This window comes from Hakea prostrata, chromosome 2, assembly GCF_041222555.1.
Source record: "Hakea prostrata isolate BN-2017 chromosome 2, UWA_Hpros_2, whole genome shotgun sequence".
Lineage (NCBI taxonomy): Eukaryota > Viridiplantae > Streptophyta > Magnoliopsida > Proteales > Proteaceae > Hakea > Hakea prostrata.
The window spans coordinates 49,526,922-49,553,980 of record NC_142601.1 but is presented as its reverse complement, the minus strand read 5'-3'; the positions used below and the strand labels follow the sequence as shown (position 1 = coordinate 49,553,980).

The 27,059-nt window shown below is 37.4% G+C and overlaps 1 protein-coding gene across 7 annotated transcripts in view; it reads left to right on the top strand.

Annotated features, from left to right (window-relative positions):
* LOC149024651 (putative lipid phosphate phosphatase 3, chloroplastic) overlaps positions 1 to 24,349 on the top strand; it is a 37,151-nt gene extending 12,802 nt beyond the window's left edge. For 5 of the 7 annotated variants that reach the window (XM_089144875.1, XM_089144874.1, XM_089144876.1 and 2 more), the window contains 3 exons: positions 5,746 to 5,934; positions 6,020 to 6,079; positions 23,776 to 24,349. In XM_089144875.1, coding sequence (XP_089001001.1) covers positions 5,746 to 5,934; positions 6,020 to 6,079; positions 23,776 to 23,993 — 467 coding nt within the window. In that variant the 3' untranslated portion in view covers positions 23,994 to 24,349. Of the gene's footprint in view, positions 1 to 5,745; positions 5,935 to 6,019; positions 6,080 to 17,188; positions 17,814 to 23,775 lie in introns of those variants that run through there. The other 2 variants (XM_089144871.1, XM_089144877.1) reach the window with 2 other exon arrangements.
* Positions 24,350 to 27,059: the final 2,710 nt, after the last annotated feature.

Sequence of the window (27,059 nt, the reverse complement as noted above, 5' to 3'; positions counted from 1 at the left end):
TCTTGATGGTGGGAAGTTGGGAATCTTCGGATAATATACTAATTCAACTACTAATGGAAGGGCTGGTGGTGGCTATGGTATAGAGTGGAAGACCTGCTCAACAAACAAAGAACCACCCTGGTTGTTGGCAGGGGCAAGGACACCATAAGCTCCATGACCATAAGGTTCCATTGGTGGCTGACTCGGAATTTGATAGCTAGGAGGGACACCATAGGGTTCATAAGTAGACCTAGTAGAACCAACACTCTCCATAGCACTATTATATGACTGGGACTCTATGGGCCTATGCCATCTGGATCTTCTAGAGTTGAAGTCTCTGGAATCATCTATGCTCATCAATCTCATATGGCCCACCAAGCTCTCTGCATCGCTGAACGGTAAGACCCATATGATGGCTTGTCCTCCGTGCCATATCTATGTTGTTTCTCCTTCCCCTTCCTCAAATATGTCGATGAAATATTTTTGCCTCAAGATGCAGCTCCACCATAGTCTGAATTCTGTGTCACATGGGTGAACTGACTCTCATCTGTGAATCTTTGTGATCGTCCACCCCCTCCTTGACTTTCACTTACTATTGTTGTTGTTGGTGGTGGTCTGTCCCTAAGATCAGCTGATTCCTGATCATGTGGTCCAACATCCTCATCGTCCACTCCATCATCATTATCGTTGTTTGTCATCAGGGGATGCCTGAGTCGCATCATCCTTGGTGTTGGATCAGGCAATCAAATCCTCACTTTGGGTGGACGCATTAAGGTGTGGCAAGAAGGGATGGGCCGACGCTGCATGTGCACTCCCATCCTGAGCCAAGAAGTCATCCACATCAGCCCCCATTTGCTTTGCAATTTGTCTACTGGGACGACATCCCTCCTCATCCAGCAAGGGCTTTCCACTATTGTTGATCCACTCAATTGCTGGGTATCATCATCATCCATCTCAAATATGTTGGCCAACTCGATTATGTTACTCTATCTATCCATCATTTGTCTAATATGATCATCCCTCAGTCTCATATTATAGTGTAAGTAAACAAGTTCCTTTAGACGCTTCACACCTAATCGATTGCGTGTCTTTGAGTGGATGAGGCTGAAGGTGCTCAAATTTTGCTCACAATCAATGGTAGAACATGTCTTGGAGAGCACTTTGCATGCAAACATACTCAAGTGGGGGTGAGTCACGGTCAAATTGTAACCACCATTCAGCTGCAACAAACATAGACTCCAAGTCATTTCAATACTTAAGTAACTAACTGAAAGATAGAATATAAGTAATTAAATATATAATAAATTAACTTACCCCTAAGGGCAGATTCCTGTCTGATATGGCCACGGAACGACCGAAACTCCCAGTGGCATCCCTAAATGTATTCATCTAATGTATAAAGAAAAAAACAATAACTAAGTTAATACTTAATAACTTAGTATAAAACTATGAATTGTGAATATCAAATCACAATCTCACCTTCATAAGGATTGATTGTTTGTTTAGATGGATGATGGATCCAGTTCCAACCTCTCCACTACAACTTGGATGGCATCTATCAAATCCTGCCTCATCCCAAGCATATCTTTGTAATGGTACTTGGGATTTAAATAGTATGTTGTGTAAGAAAAAGAAAAATAAGAAGGAATAGTCAATAGTGTGATAATATAATGAAAATTAAATTGATTATTAGACTTAACAACTCACCAGCCTTATGTAGGGGATGTTGCAGCTGCTTCTCCCATCTATGTTGAATGATGTCGAAGATTTTCTTGTTGCCTTGTGGGTAGACCTGGGCAACTTGCTGCTTTATCCTATCTATTACAACCATATGTGTGGTATAGTAGGTCTTCTTTGTTGATATACCATCCTTAACACAGGTACGATAAGCTCAAGCATTTTCACCACTATCCTCACATTATTCCAGAATGTCTCATCGAGTATGGTCAATTGTACTCTCCTTCTTCCTACGGATGAAAAACCCTCCCAGTTTAACCACTGCTCTGATTCAAACATGCTCTTAAGGCCAGTTTTCCTACTCTCAAATCTCTGCAATGCTATCTAATTGGTAGCAAATATGGCTATGCTTGGCATCACTAAGTCACCTTAACACTTGTCCCTCATCATTTTTAGTGCATAGGTGTGGTTATAGATGAAGGTGTTAACTTGTCGGGCTTGCTTCACGGTCTTTTTTACAATCTTGACCTTCACCATGTCCTTTAGCATTAGGTCAATGCAGTGAGCATCACATAGAGTCCAAAAAAAACCTATATTTGTCCGATAAAAATGTCCAATAAATGATTTACTGAACCATCGAGGCATCAAAATAAATTCATATAAGTGTATATGTAAAGTAGTATATATTCAAAAGTTAAAATTAGTATTAGAAGTAGAAGCATGTTTTGACTTTTGATACCTAAAGTTTTCCATCATCTTCAACCCGGCTTTCTTGTAGTTGGAGCCATTATCAATCACAATTTGGATTACATTCTCCACTCCAACCTCCTTCACCACTTGCTTCAATAATTTGTAGATATATTTTGCATCTTTTTTTTCACTAGATACATCTACTAACTTAAGGAACAGTGTCGTCCTATCACAATTCAATATGAAATCGATGATGGACTGTCTAGTGGGACAAGTCCAACCATCAGCCATCACAGTCACTCCATAATTAGCCCACATAGGCTTCATTCCATTAATTTACTCATTCAAGTTCTCTTTATACCTAGGCAAATACAAATTATATATCTTATGTGGGGTGGGCCCCTGTACACAATTCTCAACCCTGGCTATCTCCTCAATTATATCCTTGTAGTAGGGCCCTTAGGCTATGTGTGCTGGAATACTATGGTACATAGCCTATTTGGAGAAAGGCTTCCCCACTTTCTCCTTCACACTTCCCCACAAGTGCTTCAACTTTCTATGCTTTTGCTTTGGCCTCTTAAATAGGGCCGGATCATTACAAAAAATCTTAATATTCGGATCTGTAGCATGTGCTAATTAAGCTCGACCCTGTGTTGGGGCCTGTAGAATAGGAATCTCCTCCCTCACACTCTAACTCCTCATAGGGACTAAGGAGCTGCGTTTGCCTCCCATACCCGCTGGCTCTCTAGAGGACCCACAACCTAGCCCTCTGCTGCCTCCTTATGTCATCAATCATCACCTACTCCCTGTTCATCATCATTGCCCTTCTCATGTATAACATAAATTAATTAGCATTTTTAAAATATTTAAATAATTTTTGAAAATATTTTTTATTATTTTTCAAACAATTAAAAAAAATAATTAGATGTTAGGGATAATGGATGCACAATCACGAACAGAGAAGAACACAAGCAAAGCACGCAAGAGGGATTTAACGTGGTTTGGCAAAACCCTGCCTATGTCCACCAAAGAGAAAAGGAGTTCCACTATTTCCAGGAAACAACATACCACTCTCACACCCACAAAGTATTACGCTTTGCTTGCCCCCAATCCTTATACTCAGGATGGGTTCCCCAATCCCCTACAAGGATTGATGCCTATAGGTTATCCCACAGAGACTATTTATAGGGATAATGGATGCACAACCACAAATAGAGAAGAACACAAGCAAAGCACGCAAGAGGGATTTAATGTAGTTCGGCAAAACCCTGCCTATGTCCACCAAAGAGAAAAGGAGTTCCACTATTTCCAGGAAACAACATACCACTCTCACACCCACAAAGTATTACGCTTTGCTTGCCCCCAATCCTTATACTCAGGATGGGTTCCCCAATCCCCTATAGGGATTGATGCCTATAGGTTATCCCACAGAGACTATTTATAGGGAAACCTAAAATCCTAATCCTAGTGTAATTACAGTTTTATCCCAGTACTAGTAATTAACCCAAACTCTGTTTCAATTACAAATACAACCAAAACCATATTTACATGGACCCACAGATACAAGACGCCCGAACCCAACAATCTCCACCTTGGCTTGAATTCTACAAACCACCTTGAAGAAAACCGTTGATGATGTCTCTCTGCCCACAGAATACAAGACACCCAAACCCAACATTAGCAACAAAAAAATATGATTCAATACCATCAAAACATAGATGAAGTGATGTTGTCTCACATTCATCAATTTGAAGCTTAGACATGAGTGTATACATGTATATATTAAGAATATACATATTTTAGAAAATAGTTTTTAGATACAAAAAAATAAAAAAATAGTAGTGATATTCAAAAAATAATTTTAACTTCACATAATCATAAATCAACACTCTGGACTAAACATACTTTGATTTGAAAGCAATCTAAGTTGATTTAAGGCATAAACAAAACAAAAATAAAGAATGGAGAACTTTGTTAACTCACCTTGTTTGATTCTCAAAAACCTAACAATGAAGGAGCAAGAGTGGAGTACGAATGCAAAGCAGTTGCTAAAATGAGGTGAAATGGGGGTAGAATCCAAAAGAAATGAGAAAAAAATTGATTTAGGGTCGAAACCAAGAGGGGCAAAACCTGGCGGAATAAATGATTTCACAAGTTCCACTTTAAATGGGTCATTTAATCACTTGAGAATGTAACATTTTGGATCTGTATGAAATTTTGTGTCATATTGATTGAAGTTTGGTACTGTTTTAGTCGATTCCTACAATTTTGACGAAAAATGGCATGTTTCGTTTTGATTTCCGAAAATGCAGTGATTTTGGTCGAAATTTTGATTGTTTTGATTGAAATCTGTTCCATGGTTACAACTAGCCTTATAGATAGAACACCCAGGTGACTAACTCATATAACACTATAACAGTGACTAGTCAAAATCCGAAGCTTGGCATGTGTTCTTTTAAGTGTTTGCAAAACAGGATATTATTATTATATTAATCTAGTATTATTTGAAAAGCGGTTCCATATCTTTTTTGGGTCTAGTCACCTGTCATGATGCCCCAGTAATAATGTACAATGGATTATGGTTCATGGCTGCTATTCTATTCTAGGCTCGCATTGTCCATTATGAATGTTGGTTGTGTTTGTGTGTTTCTGGTGGGCTTAGGGATGGGGGGAAGAAAACCCAATGAAAACACACTACTAGATTGTAATAATCATTGTTAGCTTTATTATAAAAGGCTAAGACTGAAACTTAATTATTGCATAGTACAATATAAAATTGCAGGCTTCATCTCCATGTGTTGCATTCCTTTGGAGGAACTCACCTTTAGTTTGTTGTTGTTAATCTGCTCTCCCTTCCCTGTTGTTTGACTGCATTGGCTTTGGCCATCTAGATCCTTGGAAAATTTGGATATGTTAATGGCAGTCACCCAACGACATTAGATCTACTAATTCTTGATTATAGCTTTACTAGTGAAGCATAGCAGAGATCGAATATTTCTTTGATCAAGTATCCTTTTGTCTAAGTATTAAAAACTATCTTAAGAAGGAATGAAATTACTGGGTGCATTCATTCAATCTTCCGCAGATATCTTCACTTTAATCCTAGATAATTTGCTCTTCATTTCACTGTGAATATAATGTTAGAGGATGATTTGCTCTTCGATTCACTGTGAATGTAATGATAGAGAAATTCATAGAGGCTAATAGTTTGTCCTAACGGTGAAAATGAGACAATTATTATCCCCATTGAAATATGTTTCCATGAAGTATAATTAGTTCCTTTACCCCAAAAAAAAAAGTATAATTAATATGATGTGCAACATTTTTCCTACGTATCCATATTGCATTGCTTTCAATTGTTGGGATACAACTTCTGAAATCCTCTTATGTCCAATGCAGGGTCATTTGCAGGTTTGGGGTTTTTGTCATTATACTTATCTGGAAAGATAAAAGCCTTTGATCGTAGGGGTCATGTGGCAAAACTATGCATTCTTTTTGTTCCTCTACTTGTGGCATGTCTTGTTGGCATATCTCGAGTGGATGACTATCGACACCATTGGGAGGATGTTTTTGCCGGAGGCCTCTTAGGTTTGTCTTAGTATGTTTTGTCAATGAAACTGGTTGGAATTCTTTTTGGTGCTTAATTAATCTTGTCTGGATTGCAATTTTGCAGGCTTCATAGTGGCTACATTTTGCTACTTACAGTTCTTTCCACCCCCATATCACATTGATGGTAACATTATTACTGTTTTCCTTTTTTCTGATCAACAATGAAGGTTCTAGATGTCATTCATATTTTATGAAAAACTCAATAATTTTTGCAGTCATTTTTTTGTGCTCCTTATTCTTACTTTAAAATTTGCTGAGTCTATTTTATCGTAAGGTGTATATGCATTCCACTTCCTTTTGCTAGAGCCTAGATAAGTGATTATTAACACCGAAAATTGTCATCTGTTTTACTGGTTGGCTCAAGTTTCTTTTTCCCGTCTGTCTTCATGCCCAGACTAGGCCTGTCCACCCCCCACCCCCACCCCCTCTTATTCCAGGAAGCTTTGGGATGTTGAAGTCATGAACCTTTCTAGGAAATGGGAATATCTCTGGTTTTCGATTGTAGAAACAAGCTTTCTAACATTTGAACAAGGCTCTAATCTGACATTCACAATGTCCCCTGGTGGAAAAAGAGAAGTAGTCTCTTCAGATCTCCTCCCCTTGGTTGTCTAGGGAGAGTTTCTTAATGCAGAAGTCAAGAATTGAATAAACACAAGGGGAACCCTAGGGACTACGGGTCCTACAAGCCTGGTTAGGTATGTTCTATTTGGGGTAGTGTCCTAAGGAAAGTCTATGAAATAAGGTGGGCAGCAGCACATAGGCCAATAAATGTGCAGACTAAACATGATATATGTTGAAGTATATGCAAGTCTGGACTATTTTACTGTTCATGTTACTGTTCACGTGAACAGTAAAAATTGTGTTACTATTCACGTGAACAGTAAAAACTGCATAGTTTCTATTTCTAATGTAGGAGTCTTGCTACATAAGTTTTGGGAGTTTTTAGAAAGCATAGTTTCTATTTTGGTGGTAGTTTTTATTTTCAGAATTTTCTATTTTAGGAGCTAGGAAGTTACTAAAGTTGTAATTTTTTGTTTCCTTTTTCTAGAGGACAATTACTTGTCTCTCAAGTTGTATTAGATTCATTAGAAGCTATAAGTAAAAGGGCTCTGTGATTCTAGACTCTTAAGCAAGAATCACAAGCCTCTTCTACTAGTTCTTCATCTCTCTTCTCTTCTTCTTTTTCTCTCTTTTCTTTGTTCAAGTTCAGCTGCTGTTTTGATTATTTAATGCTTGTTTTCTAACAATATAAAATTAGTAACGAGTAAATAAGCCCTAGTTTGAGGCAACCTCAATTTAATGAGGACCACTTCCTTTGAGAAAACCAATGATGCAACCAGAATCAATAAGCATTGGGCACTTCATATTTTAAGCCCAAAACTGCCCACAAATCATGTGGCACCTAGGGATGGCAGAATCTAACCAGGGGTATTTTGGTCATTTTTACACCCGTCCTAGGGTCTCATGAGTACACTTAAATTTTGTATCCTGTCAGGAGTCAAGATCTACTTTTCTTTTTTTAGTTGCTTAAGTCATGGTTAAGTTATTAAAGAGTTTTAGTCCAAGTGGGAATCCTATTTGGAAATTATTTTTCTTCTAAATAATTAATCTTTTATTTTTTAATTTTTGTGGGCCTTAAGAGACCCCCTTTTTAAAGTCATTGGTTAGTTATTAAGTTGTTAACTAGTTGTGAGTTGTTAGGGGACTTCCAATCCAAATTCGATTCCCAATTAGAGTTCCAAGTTTGTTAGTCAAGTAGTTTTGAGTCCAAGTGTCTTTCCTTCTTTGTGATTGGCTACTTAAAGGCCCCATACCCCACATTACAATTTAGACTGGATTAATAAAAATTGAAGAGCATTGAAGGAATTGGAATCATGAGTTCCCAGAAGGATCCCAACAGCTGAGTGTAAACTTTTTGCATCGTGTTCTAAAGCTTCTTCAACCTCAAGAACCTACAGCAGCTAAGAGTGTGTATGAGTCCACCTCCATCAAGTAAGACCAATCCCAGCCCCTCCCATAACCTTTGTGCAAGCCCCTGCTCTTCTTCTAACCCTTGCGGAAGCCCTTTCCCAGCCCTCCCCCTCATCCTACCTTCTTTCTTGATCTTGCGGCAGCTTGGGAAAAGGGAAAAAAAAAAAAAGAGAGAAGAAAAGAAGAAAAGAAAGAAAGAAAGAAAGAAAGAAAGGAAGAAGAGAAAAGATCAAGAAGAAGAATGAAAAATCAAGAATTCCCAAGATTGTCCTTTCCTCTAACCACAGGCTTCCCACTCCCGTCCCATCCTACTTGGGGTGTGACAGGATATTCCAAAATCCTTTCCACCACAATCCACCTTCCCACTTTGGAGTTAGTTAACACCCTAACCTTTCCAAAGCTATTCCATCTTAGTTGGGTGAAACCCTAATCTGCTTAAGTGTTCCCATCCTATTGGGTTAACACCCAAAGTTTCCCAAAACCCTTCCACAAATAGGTTTTGTTAAAACCTTAGCTTCCTAATCCTCCCATAACCAAGATACAATTTTCCCTGGCACATCCAAATTTTATTAACCTAAAATTTCCCCATTTTCTTCACCAAAACCATCCCATCTTGGATATAGATAAAACCCTAAATTGATAGCTGGTTCTACTTAACAGGGACCCTGAAGGCTGGCCCAGGACCTAGGTTGCATCAGCTAACTCATAAGGGACCACGAAAGGGTTTTGAAATGTTGGTTATGGGATATGGGGGATTATTTGTGATATGGGCTGTGTGGGATGATTTTGCTAGTTAGGATGGATTTGGTTTTTTTGGTTTTTAGGGAAAAGGGTTAAGTTAGAGTTCCGTGGTTAAAGATCATACATATTTAAATGATATTTAGGGTATCAAGGATATATTATCTCATCCCATGGGAGGTTGATAAATTCCTTAAGATGGGAAAGTGTTGGTCTATAGGTATCAAAAAGGGTTGAAACTTGAAAGGAAATTTGAATTTTTTCCTTAGGATAATTTCTTTAAGTGTCAGTCATTTTGAATGGGTGGATTGGAAATTGGTTTCTTGATTTCGGAGGGAAAATTGGGTGATACTAACAAGGATGGACAAATACAGGGTGTGGTTGGTCCATTAGGGCTGAATTGGGTTCGAAGGTTGCTAGTGTTGGGGGGGATGATGTTCCTATAGTTTGGGACAGATCTAATGGTTAGAATTGTATAGATCTATCCTTTAATTTTGGGGTCTCTGACTCTCTAGAGAAGTCCGAAAAATCAAGAAAAAATAGAAAATATGTGAAAAGGGAAGGGGATTGTGGACCTTGGAATGGGCCTAGATGAAGCTAGAATGCTGCTGTTGATGGTGGTCAAAGGCTGTCTCCTACAACCACTATTAAGGATCTAAGTTGGCCTTCACTTACAACCTTCCTAGGATTGATTCTTCAAATTTATTGACAGAACAGACCTTCAAAAAGAATGGGCTCAATGTTTTCTGGTCCAACAAGGGTGGGAAATAATTAGTTTTAGAGTTTTTTACATGGCACCCATTGTCAAAATTACAAGTTATCCACAGTTAAGATTTCCCATTAAGTGATGGGTAAAATGACCTAAATGCCCTTACCCTCATTTAAATCATTTAGAATTTTAAATGCAAATTACGCAAATGCCCTTTGGGCAGTAAAATGACATTATTGCCCCCAATTTTACTCATTTAACTCATTTAGTGGGCAGTTCAATCATCTTCTTCTTCTTCAGTTCTTCCCATCTTCCAAATTTGCAAATAAGTTCCATGTATACAGAATCACAGATGAAGAATTATATAATGTGAACCTGTATCATGTCAGAAGGTCCACATTTTTTCGTTCATACAATAATCAAACGGCCAAACAAATCAACAGGTACCCATGAGGGCTACTAATATCTGTTTGTCTACAAAGCACATGGTGATAAAAATCCTAATTAACCATAGAAGGAACCCTGCAAATCATTCCTCTTTCTAAGACAGTTATAAAATTCTACAAACTAGGTATAGCCCAAATAGTGAAGGATATGTGTTCAAACAGCAAGATCGAACAAGTCGAATAACAATCCTACTTTCTTCGCACTCAGTTTCCTTTTCCATGGCTTCATTGTGTTGGATTTGAGGGGATGAAGTTTTAAGCTGTAAGAAACGATCAAGTTTGGGTTGGAAAGGGGAAGGAGAAGGGGATTGGGAAGAGGAAGGACTAGGATTAAGGTTAGGGTTTTGATGTGGGATTAAGATCAGGGTTAGAAGAAGTAGGTTTATGGCTGAGGATCCATTACATGGCTCTAACAGTGGATTTGCCTCTGGTAGCTGCTAAAGCTTGAGTTGCCAGCTCTAGATGGGAAGCCCATGTCCAAAACTTGTTTCATCTCCATTTCCCTCCCTCCCTCTCTCTCGCTCTGTAGTCTATTCTATAAATCTCGGTCACTAGTAAAGGTAAGTCATTTTTCCTAATTCTACAAATTCGTACATTTCAATCAACAAAATGGTTTTAAAACTGATAAAAAAGATGGGAAAAACGACGAAGGAGACGATGAGTGAACTAGAGAAATTTGGGGAAGGGAGAATCGCTTCACCCACTGAATGAGTAAAATGGGGGTAAGGGCCTTTAAGTCATTTAGTGAGTCAAATTGGGGGCAATGATGTCATTTTACTGCCCAAAAGGCATTTGGGTAATGTATTTAAATGAGTTAAAGGAGGGTAAGGGCATTTAGTTCATTTTATCCATCACTTAATAGAAAATCTTAATTGTGGGTAACTTGTAATTTTGATAATGGGTGCCGTGTAATTTAAAGCATAATAGTGGGTGGTCATTAGTTTCACCCTAATAATAGTGGGTGCTGTGTAAAAAACTTAGTTTTATTTATTTAGTCTTACATTTTATTTGGGTTACCTATGAAGGAATAGAGTTAACAGTTTCTTTCTCTTTTTTTTCGGCAGAAGAGTTAAGAGTTTGAGTTGCACTTTATTTGAGTTACATGCTCCTTAACAAATCCACCATGCTTGTAGTATAGTGGTAAGTATTCCTTCCTGTCACGCGGGTGACCCGGGTTCGATCCCCGGCAACGGCGCCAAAATTTGATCGTGTCTCTAATCAATCAAAAATAAAATCCTATACTAATCTAGCAAGCAGAAAGTACGGGGTCGAACTATGGGGAACTGAAAGGCTAAGTTACTAAGATTGAATTCAACAAAACTAAATTTAAACTAAATCTATTAATCAATGCAAAAACTTAAACTATGAATATGTGAAGATCTTTGGGGTTTCGAATCCCCAATGCTTTTCTTAACTAATATAACTCTACACTTCAAAGTAAATTAGGGATGGTCTTTCCTAGATATGCCCTATCTTCGCAAGACTATCATCCTTCGCGGAAGCTTGGCACGCTTAGTTCGCTGAGCTATAAAACATCTTTGGTCAAACTCAAACACAATCAATTAGAAGAGATAGAACAATCAAATTAATGAAATAAGCATGGTTCATCTACATCCCAAAGAAAAGGAACTAGCTACTCATTATCACAAAGTTGATAAGAAAAATAAAGATGTGGTCTTCTTCTTCAGCAATGAGAGATGAGAGCCGCATTCGCCGTCTTCTTTTCTTCTTTGTGGCTGGCTTCTCTTTTATGTCTCCCGCACACAATGAATCCCCTCTCTTTACCCGTCGATTCGACCTTTATTCTTTCGGAATTTGGAAAAACTCAAAACTGGAAAGTTGTAAATATTTTCAATATCGTTCCATAGCATCTTGAATCATCGAAATCCAAGCTCATACGATTGAGATATGCCCAAAATACTGAAGGTAGGTCTGTTTACCCGATTTTCAGATTTATTACCAATTTGGTTCCTTAGACCTCCACCTATTTCCAATTTGGCTAAGATCTGACTTTTCATGATTTCTTAAGCAGCAAGATTGAATGCCATGATTTAAAATCCACCAATATCTAAAATATTTGCCAACTTTACTCCATATTATCTCTAATAACCAAAATCACCTTATTCCTGAAAAATACACTAAAATACTCAATTAGCTCTCTTTAATTAAATAAGTATGGGGAATTAAATCAAATAAATAATGGTAAATGCATGCTTATCAAATACCCCCACACTTGAGTGTTTGCTAGTCCTCGAGCAAAACAAAACAATAAAAGTAATACAGAAAATAAAGAAAGAAAAACCTAACTCACTTTCGTAGGAATCACGGTTGCACTTAGCATGTGCAACAAGCCTTTAAACCCCTAGGTTACCCTAGTGGACGAGTTGTGTCTCATGAGTGTTTGCAGAGAATATACACACAAAATTCATAAGTGCTCTTCTAATTATTCTGGCAATAGTAAGATTAAAAAGACAGATTCCAAGACAAAGACACTCCATTAAAGATTGAAGGGAATATAGGCACCCCCACACTTAAGCTCTTTACACCCTTTCTTGAGTCTAGCTCTAGGCAAACAATTCAATCGATAAGTCTCTTCTTATCTTCAGTCTACCAGTTCACCCTCAGATAAGACTAAACTAGATACCAAATAATACCAAGAACTCAAGATCTAAGCAATATTGACCTTCTTAGACATTTCACCTTTATAAGCACATTAATTCACTTCTTTCTTTAATGGTCACAGTTCTAGTCCGTGCAATGTCTTGCCTCTTAAGCTTTCTAAATGGCCTATGTAACGAGTGTTGGGTCGGCCGCTCTCGAAGCCCGGATGGCCTTAAGGGACTAGGTGTAGAATACCCCTCGAACTTACTTACTCAAGCCAACTAGGCTACATGCCAAGACTGGACCAAAGACACCCCAACTGTTTGACGCGAGGCACGATGTTGGTGACACCGAGACCCGTTTACTAAGAAGGAGGTCTAACCTTTAAACTTCAGCATTTTTTTTTTCTTTTCACATTTTACTTCAATTCACTTCATATTTAAATAGTCTAAAATCGGTCTCAACTTGTCACCATAAGCACAAGGCAATACAAGATAACTAGATGGTCAAAACTTTTGGACTACCTGGAATTCCTATTTTCCGATTCAACCTCGGTCTCAAAATGTAAAACCCATTACTATTCTCTCAAGAGGGTGTTCATTACATCAGATGGGATTTCTAAAACACTTAAACTCTCATTTTGTATCTAAGCAAGGAATTAAAACATTTATCTTACCAAAGCCAGAAAAAAATTGGGCACTTTTATCTTTGTGACAATGCTCTACCAACTATCAACAAGTCTTACTCGAGTTGACACCCCCCCCCCACACACTTAAATTATGCAATGACCTCAGTGCATGCAAGATATATAAAAAAAATGATAGAAGCAAATAGAGGAAAGAGTTTACCCGATGTTTGAAATCATGATAGAGCACGCAACAGTAAAACCTAACAACAAACAAAGAAAACAGAAGAAAAATAACAAGAAATAACATCTATACAAATGGGTTGCCTCCCATTAAGCGCTAAGTTTAGTGTCTTCAGCCAGACTCAGTGAGATGCAGCCAATGGAGGTGGAGGCTCAAATCTAAATGTGAATGGTGACTGCTCCAAAGAAGTGGAAGAGTCCAGCAATGTGTTGACTTCCTCAATATTTAGTTTAGATTCCCCAAATGGCAAGTAATACTGTAGGGGATCATCAATAAACATGTTTGGAGTATAATCAGCCACTACCTCATCAATAAGGTTAATCGCAAAGCACTCTTCATCCTTATTTGAGCTTAAGGATGCATTGAAGATGTTGACTCTAAGTTTCTTATTGCCAAATGATATGTCCATGACACCCGATCTACAATTGATGCAAGCATTTGCAGTGGCTAAAAAGGGTCGTCCAAGAATGACTGGTGGTAACTTATTGGTAGTTGTATTGTCCATATCTAGGATTAAAAAATCAACAGGAAAATATAGATCCTCAACCTTTACCAAAACGTTTTCAAGTAGCCTATGGGGTTGTTTGATTGAACGGTCTGCCAATTGTAGAATCACATCAGTAGATTTCAAATCTCCTAGACCAAACCTATCATAAACTGAACCGGGTAAAATATTCACACTGGCTCCCAAATCAAGCAATGCTTTATTTATGTATAAATCTCCAATGACACGTGAAATTAAAGGTGTACCTGGATCTTTAAGTTTATGAGGCAGTTGGTTGGAAATTACCGAGTGACGATTCGATTAGGTGCACGTTTTAGGTGTTTGAGTCTTCAACTTACGCTTTTGGTTGCACAAATCTTTTAGAAACTTAGCATAAGCTGAGACTTGCTTGATAGCATCTAATAGTGGGAGATTGATACGAACTTGTTGGAATAAATCAATCATCTCCAGCATCTTAGCATTCTTTCTAGAAATATGGAATTGAGGACTCAAAAGCTTCAGGGAAGGGGGCTTTGGGAGTGTAAGATTTAGGAGTAGGACCCTCTACAATCGGAATGTGCAACCCATTACAAGGAAATTGATGGGGAATACTCACAAGTGGTGTTTCTTTACTAGGCTTGTGTGCATCATCGCCAGTCTCATGGGTTAAATCAACCTCCTCTCGACTCTCAAGATCAATGGGCAATGGCTTGGGAGTAGGCAAAGGTGTATAATATTCCTTCCCACTACGTATCACAACCGAGACTGCTTGGACTTGTTCTTTCCTAAACCCAATTTGATGATTAGGGTTACCTATTGGTTGACTAGGTAACTGACCAACCTCCCTCCTACTGATGGCATCAGCTAGTTGACCAAGTTGAGTTTTCAATTTGTTAATGGACTGAGAATGGGAATGCAACAATTGAGTGTTTTGCTCTAATCCACTAAGTGCTTTTAGTACCTTATCCTCAAATGATGAATTATGTGAGGGTTATGAAGATGATGGTTGCTCATTCCTATAAGCATTTTGGTGCATATTAAATGGAGGTGGCCTATAAGGTATTTGATTAGAGGGATTGGGCATTGAGTTTCGCCATGAAAAATTGGGGTGGTTTCGCCATCATGGGTTGTAGGTATTGGAATATGGATCATTGCCCAATTTAGAGACTCCTTGGGCCAAATTTGCATGCTCCTTAACAAACTCAAGGTATTGTGCAGCCAAACAACAATCACACAAATTTAAACTATACCATAAGCATGGTGTTAAAGTATACGTAAATTTGGAGTTTATTGTTCACGTTACTGTTCACGTGAACAGTGTTTTTACTGTTCACGTGAACAGTATTTTGCTGTTGTTTAGATTATATTTTCTATTTCTAATGTGGGAATCTTGCTACATAAGTTTTGGGAGTTTTTTAGAAAGCATAGTTTCTATTTTTGTGGTAGTTTCTATTTTCAGAACTTTCTATTTTAGGAGTTAGGAAATTACTAAAGCTGTAATATTTTGTTTCCTTCTTCTAGAGGACAATTACTTTTCTCTCAAGTTGTATTAGATTCATTAGAAGCTATAAATAAAAGTGTTCTGTGATTCTAGACTCTTTAGCTAAGAATCACAGGTCTCTTCTACTAGTTCTTCATCTCTCTTCTCTTCTTCTTCTTCTCTCTTTTCTTTGTTCAAGTTCAACTGCTATTTTGATTGTTTAAAGCTTGTTTTCTAACATTGCATCAGAGCTTTTTTGAATCAAAATAGTGTTGTTCTCAATATTCTCTTCTAAAATTTTTTTTTTTTTTTTTTTTTTTCTTTAGTTTCCTTGGTGAGCAGCCACCTAATGCTGTATATTATAGACTGTTAGATCAGATATTCATGTGAACTGATCTTCTCTACCTATTACCTTACTCTTACACGTTCCAGAACTTGGATACCTTTGTTACCTCTCTCTTTTTTTTTCTCCTACTTTGTCCTAAGGTTGTAGAAATTTTTTTTTCTGCTCATTCTACTTCAAGTTTTGGAAAACTGATTTGAGTGCCATCTACCTCAGTTTAATGTCTTCATTTACACGTGACTCAATCATGAGTAGAGCTGAATCAAAAAGATCTCAAGGAGATCATGTAAACGTTCAAATTACATCTATCAAGCTCAAAGGTAGTTCTAATTACTTGTTGTGGTCACAAGCGGTTCGGGTGTATATACTTGCAAAAGGTAAGCTTAAGTTCATTGAGGATGAACCTCCTGCTGAGACTGACAAATCCTATTTTAGTTGGATCCAAGATGATGCAATTATCAAAATTTGGATGTGGAATAGTATGGCACCTGATATTGCAGCGAATGTTATGTTCCATAAGACTGCAAAGGGAATATGGGATGATTTGCAAGAGACTTATTCCCAAGCTAAAAATATGACTCGGATTTTTAGTATTTATGAAAAGCTATTTCAATTTCAGCAAGCTGACAAGTCTCTGAGGATTATTACAACTCCTTTAAAGGCATGATGGAGGAGTTGAATGTCTTTCAACCTCTCACCACTGATATAGAGAAGCTAAAGGCCCAACGGAATGGATTTTTTGTGTCTAAGTTTCTTGCAGGATTGAACCCTGAACTGAAATCTGTCAAAGGACATCTTCTTCTTGGGTGAGCATGTCCCTAATCTTAGTGAAGCATATTCTAGACTTCAACGTATTGCCTTGTCTGAAGGGAGTTCTCCAAACAAAAGTTCTAAAGGAGAAAATTCAGCCTTCATTACCTCTTATGGAAGGGGACGTGGTTGTGGTTCAAGGGGAGTTAGTAGGTCTTTTGGAGGTCGTGGTGTTCAACTGTTTGATCAGACATCTCGACTTTGTATTCATTGCGGTAAAACAGGGCACTTAGTGGAAGCTTGTTGGGCCAAACATGGAAAACCAGAGTGGGCCAAGCACCTTGCCAATCATGCCGTTTCGATGGTGGTGCGATACTGTAGCAAACAACGATAGTGGTTCTGGATCTTCTTCAGGGGACTTGTCTAAGACTCTAAGAGATGATGTAAGCCAAATCCTTCGCCGATTGCAAAATATTGAAACTGGCGCTTCCACATCCACTAGTACTTCTGCTGCCACACTTTCTCATGTAGGTAACATAGCACTTCTCACTTCTACTCCCACCCCTTGGATCATCGATTCAGGGGGCCTCTTCCTATATGGTGGTAAGTCATCACTTTTTAGATCTTTTTTTAAATCTACCATTAAAAATTCTGTTGTCATAGCTAATGGGACTTCCACACCTATTCTAGGCTCTGGAAGTGTTTCTCCTACACCTTCTCTTACTTTATCATCCGTACTTCATGTTGCTAACTTTCCTTTTAACTTATTATCTCGTTAGTCAATTAACTAAAGCACTAAACGCTCTTCTGTGACTTTTACTCACACTTATTGTGTTTTCCAGGACCTTCACACGAGGAAGACGATTGGTGGAGGGTGTGAAAAGAACGGACTCTACTATCTGGACTATGCTACCCCTATTGCGGCTCTTTCTGATGATTGTGTAGATGCTCTCCAATGGCACTGTCGTTTAGGCCATCTGTCTTTACTTAGATTAAAAAATTTATTTCCTTCTTTTAAATCAGTGTCCAGATTAAATTGTGAAACATGTGAGTTAGGGAAGCATCACCGTGCCACCTATCCTCCACGTTCTATCTCTCATAGTGAGTCCTTATTTTCTCTTGTTCATTCCGATATTTGGGGCCCTTGTAGAATTAGTAATAGGCATGGTTTTCGATATTTTGTTACTTTTGTGGACGATTTCTCCTGTCTTACCCGGTTGTATCTTTTAAAGGATCGGACAGAGTTCTTAACTACATTTAAAAGTTTTATTCATGAAATTCGGACTCAATTTTCTCTTCCTATTAAAAATTTTCGGTCTGATAATGCTTTAGAATATGTGCAACATGATATATCTAACTTGTGTGATTCTCTAGGAATGATTCATCAAACCAGTTGTTCATTCACTCCCCAACAAAATGGAGTGGCTGAACGCAAAAATCGTCACCTCTTGGAGGTTGCACGCGCTATTTTGATTCGAGATGAATGTTCCAAAGAGTTCTTGGTGTGATGCAATTTTGATGACTTTGGTTATTTAATTAACCGCATGCCTATGCCTTTGCTTTACGAAAAATCTCCTTTTTCAATTGTTTTTCCCAATAGAGAACCGTTTTCAGTTCCACCCAAAATTTTTGGTTGTGTGTTTTGTTCACATACCACATCCTTTGGATAAACTTTCCCCCCGTTCTATTAAGTGTATTTTTCTTGGGTACTCACGCACTCAAAAAGGTTTTCGTTGTTATGATCCGGTTCTTCGCAAACAATTTACAAGTGCGGATGTGACCTTTTTTGAAGACACTCCTTATTATCTAAGTCAATCGTATGCATTTGAAAATGTTTTGGATGATATTCCTCCTATTCCTTCTTTAGTTCCTTCCACTAGCAATGTTCCTCTACAGGTTTATCAGCGAAGACATAAGTTGCCAGAACATATTGTGGATAGTAGAGTTCCTCCTAACAATAATAGCGGCTCTCCTTTAGTGGAGCCTGAAGCTGGCCCTACGGATGTTCCTTCTTCATCCTCTCCACCGGCGGATTCTTCTAGTGGAGATCCCACTCTGCCTTCAGATGACTTACCAATTGCTTTAAGGAAAGGTACTCGTACTTGCACTTTGCACTCTAACATTGTTTATCCTGTTTCCAATTTTGTTTCTACCTCTCATCTCCCTCCTAGCTTTCGTTGCCTTGCTTTGTCTATGTCTGCCGTTCATATTCCTACCCATCATAACGAAGCTCTTAAAATTCCTGGCTGGAAAGCTGCTATGGATGTGGAAATGGATGCTTTACATTCTCGTCATACATGGTCTTTAGTCAACTTACCTCTTAGGAAAGATGTGGTGCGTTGTCGGTGGGTGTATACAATTAAGTACCATTCTGATGGTACGGTTGAAAGGCTTAAGGCCCGCTTGGTGGCTAAGGGCTATACACAAACATATAGTGTAGATTAGTTTGAGACTTTTTCTCCTGTGGCAAGTCTTAATTATGTCCGTGTCTTGATATCTTTGGCTGTGAATTATGATTGGCCTCTTTTTCAGCTTGATATAGAAAATGCATTCTTATATGGTGATCTTCATGAAGAAGTTTACATGGAGCAACCTCCATGGTAGGTTGCTCAGGGGGAGGACAATGTTCGTGTTTGCAGGCTTCATAAAGCGATTTATGGACTCAAACAGTCTCCACGGGCTTGGTTTGAGAAATTTAGCAAGACTGTGGAGTCTTTTGGTTTTGTACAGTGTTATTCTGATCACTCTATGTTTGTTAGACGGCAGGGTAATTGTGTTGTCATTATGGCAGTTTATGTTGATGATATTGTCCTTTCAGGCAATGATGTTGATGCAATCCATACAGTTAAGGCACACTTACAAAAATCTTTCCAAACCAAAGATTTAGGTGATCTACAATATTTCTTGGGGATTGAAGTGATCCGCAATAAAAAAGGAGTAAGTTTGTCACAAAGAAAGTATGTGTTAGATCTTTTGACTGAGACTGGCATGCTTGCTTCTAAACCTATTGACATTCCCATGGATCCTTAGTTGAAGTTAGGATGTGATGATGGTGACTTGTTAGATGATGTCCATCGTTACAGGAGTCTTATTGGGAAACTTATTTATCTTACTGTTACTCGTCCTGATATTTCTTATTCTGTTGGTGTGTTGAGTCAGTTTATGCAGTCTCCTAGGAAGGCTCATTGGGATGCCGCGATAAGAGTGCTTGGGTACCTCAAGAGTGCGCCTAGAAAAGGGCTCATCTATCGACCAAATCGGAGTATGGACTTGGTTGCCTTTTTTGATGTAGATTGGGCTGGATCCGTCATTGATCGCCGATCAACCACAGGTTATTGTACTTTTCTTGGTGGAAATCTTGTGACTTGGAAGAGTAAGAAACAATCCACCATTGCTCGATCTAGTGCTAAAGCGGAGTATAGGGCTATGGCCCACACCGCTGCTGAATTGATGTGGCTTCGTTCATTGTTAAAGGAAATAGGATTTCCAGTTTTTGCCCCTATGAAAATGTTTTGTGATAATCAGGCAGCCACTTACATTGCTAGTAATCCAGTGTTCATGAGAGAACGAAGCATATAGAGGTAGATTGTCATTTTGTGCATGATGCAGTGAAGAAGAAGCTTATAACAACTCCTTTTGTGAGCTCTACTGACCAACTAGCTGATTTGTTCACTAAAGCTCTGTTCGACCCAAGTTTCGGTCTATCTGTTTGCAAGTTTGGGCATGGGAGATTTGTATGCTCTAGCTTGAGGGGGAGTGTTAAAGTATACGTAAATTTGGAGTTTACTGTTCACGTTACTGTTCACGTGAACAGTATTTTGCTGTTGTTTTGATTATATTTTCTATTTCTAATGTGGGAATCTTGCTACATAAGTTTTGGGAGTTTTTTAGAAAGCATAGTTTCTATTTTTGTGGTAGTTTCTATTTTCAGAACTTTCTATTTTAGGAGTTAGGAAGTTACTAAAGCTGTAATATTTTGTTTCCTTCTTCTAGAAAACAATTACTTGTCTCTCAAGTTGTATTAGATTCATTAGAAACTATAAATAAAAGTGTTCTGTGATTCTAGACTCTTTAGCTAAGAATCACAGGTCTTTTCTATTGGTTCTTCATCTCTCTTCTCTTCTTCTTCTTCTCTCTTTTCTTTGTTCAAGTTCAACTGTTATTTTGATTGTTTAAAACTTGTTTTCTAACAAATTTTGTTTTTTTTTTTTTTTTTATTTTCTAGAAATAATTTAAGATCCGTTTAAGAGTTCATTGTAAAATAATTTAGAGCAAATTGCATTGACACCCCAAAATGAAGGCTTTAAAGCACTGACACCCCACTTTATGTTTGAAAAACACAGACACCCAATTCATTAAACATGGTAGTCCAGTCTGTTATCGTAACCATTAGTCCACTGTTTATTTTCTTAAATTCCAAAAATGCCCTTATGAACAAAAAAATGACCAAATATGTTCTCTCTCTTCACTCGGCTCTCCACCTTCGGCTCCGGCAGCAACGCCACCACCATCATTATCGGCATGTGGCCACCGTCACATTCGGCTGCTTTTCCCCGTCCTCTACAAACGGCCATTCGTACGCCTCAAACTTGCCGTTAGTAGCGCCAAATTCGACCTGGCAAATGTCCACCTCATTCCGGTGTCGCTCCAGGCAGGAGTTATCGGCATGTGGCCACCGTCACATTCGGCTGCTTTTTCCCCGTCCTCTACAAATATCCATTCGTACGCCTCAAACTCGCCGTTAGTAGCGCCAAATTCGACCTGGCAAATGTCCACCTCATTCCGGTGTCGCTCCAGGCAGGAGTTATCACCCGTGCGGTGGACTATACCTGGCAGCTTCTCTGTGCACACCGGCATCTCGAGCTCGATGGCCTTCCCTTGTCGCAAGTAAGCCCCGATTTCATCTCTAAACTTCTGATTTCTCTTCTCTTCCTCCATGCGCACAACTATGAATTCAATTTTGAATAGCAGATCTTTTTCTGCACATTAAATTTCTCAGATCTTTTTTTGTTATGTTTCTTTTTCATTTCAATTCCATTTTTTCTTTGTACAAGGAGACATGGATGATAATTGAGAGAGCTCTAATCCCATATTCCCCCCTCCGTTACCAACTTTAGAGTTCAGAAACGCATTTCAGCACTGATATTTCTCGCTTACAACACGATTTGGTGTCCACGATGACGGAGAACGACGAAAGGATGGGAGAGTTGCAGAAGTTGAACGATGCACTTGAAGAGCTTAAACAGAGCAATCTCAAGAAGGAGGCAAAGGTCGAAGAGCTTGAGAAGGAGAAGGCTTCTCTGTTGGAAAGGATCGATGAGGGAAGCAAGCGTGAACAGGAGTTAGGATCTACCATCTGGGGAAAAGATGCAAGAATTCTTCAGCTCCAGAAAGTAATAGAAGAATTGGAATCCAAAGTTGTAGAGACTTCTTTGGTCTTGGAGAAGTTAAACAAGGAGAAGGACGAAAGCTAACGAGAATTAACAAAGAATAACTTCACGAGTTCCGCTACCAGATATCGGACCAGAGCTGGAGACGTTGAGGAGAGAGAACAAATTGGGATTAGGGTTTTAAGTGTTGCTTAGGGCATTTTTGGAATTAAAAAAAATAAACTATGGATTAATGGTTTTACTAACAGAATAGACTAGTGTGTTTAATGAATGGGGTGTCAGTGCTTTAAAGCCTCTAAAAAGGGGTGTCAGTGCTTTAAAGCCTCTAAAAAGGGGTGTCAATGCAATTTGCTCAATAATTTATGGTGTCAAATTCAATGATGAGGTGCACAATGAAACATCATTAGTGTACATAAGCAAATAAACCACTCCATTTGGCAAAATGGAAGTAGGGGGGTGAAGCAGCATAAAACTTGAAGGAAACAATGAGTTGAACATAAATCTATAACATGAGAAATCAGCAAGACAAAATTTCGTAGAGAAGTCACCAGATTTTGGAGATTAACCAAAGCATACCAACAGTTGTTGTGGCTGGGTCTGCTCGGTAAGAGACACCAGCTATGGGCTTCTATGTTAAGAAAATTCAAAGAGCACATACTTTTGTGTGTTTAGCAGCTCTAGATATATATATATATGGTCAACATACGGGTGTCGAGTGAATTGTATTTATTTAATAAGGAAAGGTAAAAATGCCTTATAGCACTTGATACAATCGCCAACCACTGCCTCCTATGTGATGATTTTATAGTGGAGGGGAGATGTATCGTTGAAGGGGGAGTACGTTGAAGGGTTGTGCCTCTTAAGAGTAATAAGTAGGGGTATTTATGGGAATTTGATTTCATGACATGGACTGTAAATCAAATAGTTCAAATTCTTTTTGAATTTCTTTTGTCATGCTATTGGAATGATAATATTTATTTGTAGTAGTGTAACTTTTGAAAAGCGATATTATCTATCTTGGTAGGTAATTTAAAGCTGTGACGTTTGAGAGCAAGTAGGGGCTTAGGCATGTCGAGTGAATTGTATTTATTTAATTAGGAAAGGTAAACTTGCCTCATAACACATGATACAATTGTGAACCACTACCTCCCACAAGATGATTTTATAGTGGAGGGGAGATGTATTGGTTGAAGGGGGAGTATTCTAAAGGGTTATGCCTCTTAAGAGTAATAAGTAGGGGTATTTATGGGAATTTGATTTCATGACATCAACCATAAATCAAATGGTTCAAATTCTTCTTTTGAATTTCTCATCATGCTATTGGAATGATAATATTTATTTGTAATAGTGTAACTTTTGAGAAGCAATATGTGATGTTTGGAACAGTATGTATACTTTGGGAAGGGGTGTCTTTGGTTAGGAAAGGGTATTTTGTTTTAGTGAAAAAACATACCATAACTGAATTGAGGTTTTACTTTTATATAGTAGTATGATAGTATGATATGATATGTGTTATTCTTCTTTTTAATACATGCTCATTACCGAGCAATAGATTGAGATAATCATTGTCTATCTTCTCTATTTCTTATTTTAGTTGAGTTGTGGTAGGTGGCTGGGGTGGGCTAACCAACCCTCTTAAACTTCAAATGTGAGTAACAAAATTTTTGATGAGGGGTAGGAGGAAGTCCCCTGCTCCTCCATAAATACAGTTTTGACATTATTTTTATCAGTTTATTCTATATATTCGTTTAGAATACTACTGTCTTCTCCTTTGTGTGCATTGATAAGGCCTCCTCTACCTCTTCTGTTTCTTTTTAATGGGAAAAATGATACATTTCCCTAGTGCCAGAAAATGCATTGTGAGATACTACAATCTCCTTTTAAAAAAAACAAAACAAAGGAGCATTGCTCTAAGGCCCTCCTTAGCACGTTTGCCTTGTCTGGTTTGTTATTTTGAAGTCTTAACAATAATCCTGGTAGCCTATATTTCGTGTTTCTTCTTAATTGGGTTGTTAATCACTTGATTTTCTGGGTTGCAGGTTGGGAGCCACATAAATATGTTCTGGTGTTGGAAGAATCATGTTCCAGTCCACAACCGAATAATGTTGCAAATGCATCCAATGTGCTGCTGGGTATGGAGGTAGAGGATGTTCACCAAGAGGGAACACCAAGATCATCTGTTATACATGATTCTAGGCCTCGGTCAGTTGTAATGGAATCAAGGACATTAGATGAAATGGAATCTGGTAACAGGTAATCTTTCATGTATTGCAATTTGTTTGAGCCTGAGATTCTGCTTTTCATTCTCAGAATACATGACTTGTTATTATGTAAATATGAAAATTTCACCTACCAATCAGCCATGTGTACTCGATTTGTTTCATCTGTACTTGGGAGTTGGGCAAGAACTTATTTATGTAGGCTTTGTTTGTTTGATTTCAAGGGGAATGAAAGGAAAAGGAAGGAAAATTTTTATACTCTTGTCCACCTCTTACTTTTTGACCTTCCCCGTGTAAAGAAGTAACAGTAGTTACTACTTACTAGCACAGCATGAGAGAGATCTTTTTCCTCTGCAAGCAAAGAAGATAAATAAGTTATATGAAAATTCAAAGAAGGGTTCATCTTCAATCATCCTGGGTGGGTAATTTGAGTTTAATTCGATTTAAATAGATTTTTGTTTTTTTTGGTTGCCAACCCTGGTTTTCAAGGCTTTGCCCTAACTAATACGGTGTTCGACCGGGTCGCGCACTTGATTGTGGTGGGTGAGTCTCCCAGCGGGGATTTTTTACATCCACAAGGTTTCAATACTGGAACCTTGCTTAAATGGACCAAACTGCTTATCACTTGGACCAACTCCGTTGATATATCTTATTTTTAACATGAATAAAAAATAATTAAAGTCAAAATCAAAGTGTGTGTGTGAGAGTGTGACTAATAAAGGATTCAAATCCCTTGCTTGCTTAAAGGATTAAAAAAAAAGATATTTGTAATTCCATATAATTTTAGCTTTTTGTCTTTATTAGCATCATTGAGGGAATATATCAGCTTAATTGAGATATTTGTAATTCCATATAATTATGTATACTTTGAATTTTTTTATAGTTTAGTTATTAACTTAAGCACCCTTTGGTTGTAAAGGTGGGATGGAACAAAATGGGTGAAAAAAATAAATATGTGGGATCTACATGTAATGAATGGGTTGGGGGAAAAAGAAAAAAAAATATTTTGTGAAAAAGTTATAAATGTAGGTCTTAGTTTGTTGTTTTTCACATTGTTCTACAAAATCACCTATTTATGTGTGTTATCATTTCTTTATCAATATTCAGTTAAATCTAAAATTAAGAATATTATTTGTTTAATTAAATCCTTGTGGATGGATATGGATTTCCATTTACGCTTTCAGCCAAAGGAAAAGTGGGGGAAAAGGTTTTCGTAATGGGTGACGACGAAGGAAACACTTTTAAGTTTGTAATTTATGGAATTAGTTGATATGATTTGATATTGAAGTTATCCATGTTTGAAAACACGATGCATTTAATAGAATTCGAAGGAAGAAGCTGATCGCTTTGTAGATTTTTTCTGAAAAAGGTAGCAAGGAAAAGAATAATAAAATTTACGGAAAATTTTCCTTCACTTGTCTCAAGTTGTTCTTCTCTCAAGGAAGGAAATATCGTCGAAATTCGGTGATATCGGGAGGGGGCAAACGAAACCCCCTCTTGAAACAAAATATGCGAAGATATTACCGAGAAATCAGCGATATATTGTCATATTTTGCCATATATTGTCATATATATCAATATTTTATTTTTATATTTTCAATTTTTATGCTATTCTTGCAATTTATATGCGATTTCTCTTGCGATTCTATAGCAAAATCTTTAGAATCAATGGACAATCTTATCAATTCTATCCCATGATTTAAGACTCAAAAAGGTAATGTGCTAAATGTAATTAGGGAGAGAATCTACATAGAATAATTTTTTGAAATAATTCAAATTAGGAATACATTTTATATAAAATCTTCAAAATTAACGAGCAATTCTACTAATTATATTTTAGTGATTTAGTCTTCAAAAGTTATCATGCCAAATGTGGTTAGGAAAGAGTATATAGATGAAATAATTTATGCAAACAATTTAAATTTTGAATGAATTTTGTAATAGAATATTCAGAGTGAATGGATAATCATTCCAATTATGTTGGAATGATGCAGAAGGTAACATGTTAAATATCATTAGGTAGGAGAATTTAAATAGAATAATTTATAGGAAATAATTCAAATTTATCACATATTTGCATCAAATTAGGATAAACATCAAATTTACCAAAATTATTAACAAAAAATACCCCCGAAATTGGGGGCGAAATAGCGTTACTTGTCTTCTCTATTAAAAGTTTTACCTCTGATTTTCTTTAAAAAATTTGAATTTTGTTATAAATAATATTTATTATGAATGTTTATTACCCAAAAAAGATTGTAATTCCAATTGAAGATCTCAACCACCTCCACATACAATCTTGGTGATTCATATTTCCATCTTAATTGAATATTATAGTGATCTCAACACACAATGTTGGCAATCAATATTTTCATTCTATGCACCTTCTATCTTGGGTGGCAATCTATCTTTCAAAATCAATAACATCTTATTGTGTGTAAGAATCATATATTGTATTTCTTTGTAGACTCTGATATTTCCATATCAGAATAGATGTTCCTTCTACTATAAATATGTAATGCACTCAACTGAATGGACCCGTTCTGATTGAACTCATCTTATCTTTCTTATTTGTATTCAACTGAATGGACCCGGTTTTTGTTTCTTTTTTTTTTTTTTTGGGATCGATTTCAAATCTCTCGATTCAGTCGGACCGCGGTTATAAAACTCCTTCGATCCCCTAAATGATCGGTGGGGCTTGCTTGCCCTCGTTTTTGGTGCCCTTCTCCCCCCTTTATTTTTTATGACTCCAAGATGAAATCTCTGATATTTGAAATCTCCTTCATGAACCCTGCTAATTTGATATTGACCGAGACATCAACTAAATTAGGGAAAATTACTTAATTAGCTAGTTTTAAGTTTTTATTTATAAAAGTAACCACTCAAATTTTCACATAACAAAACTAGCTAAAATTAAGTTTGGGTTTTCAAAACTAACTAAAATTGTGATTTTTCATCAATTTGGACATTTTTACCCCTAAAATTAAACATACTATATGAGGGTAAAAATGTCCAAAGGGAATGAAAAATTAGTGATTTTTCCTTTTTAATGTGATTAGTTTTAGGGGCTAAAAATGTCAAAGGAATGAAAAATTACTATTTTG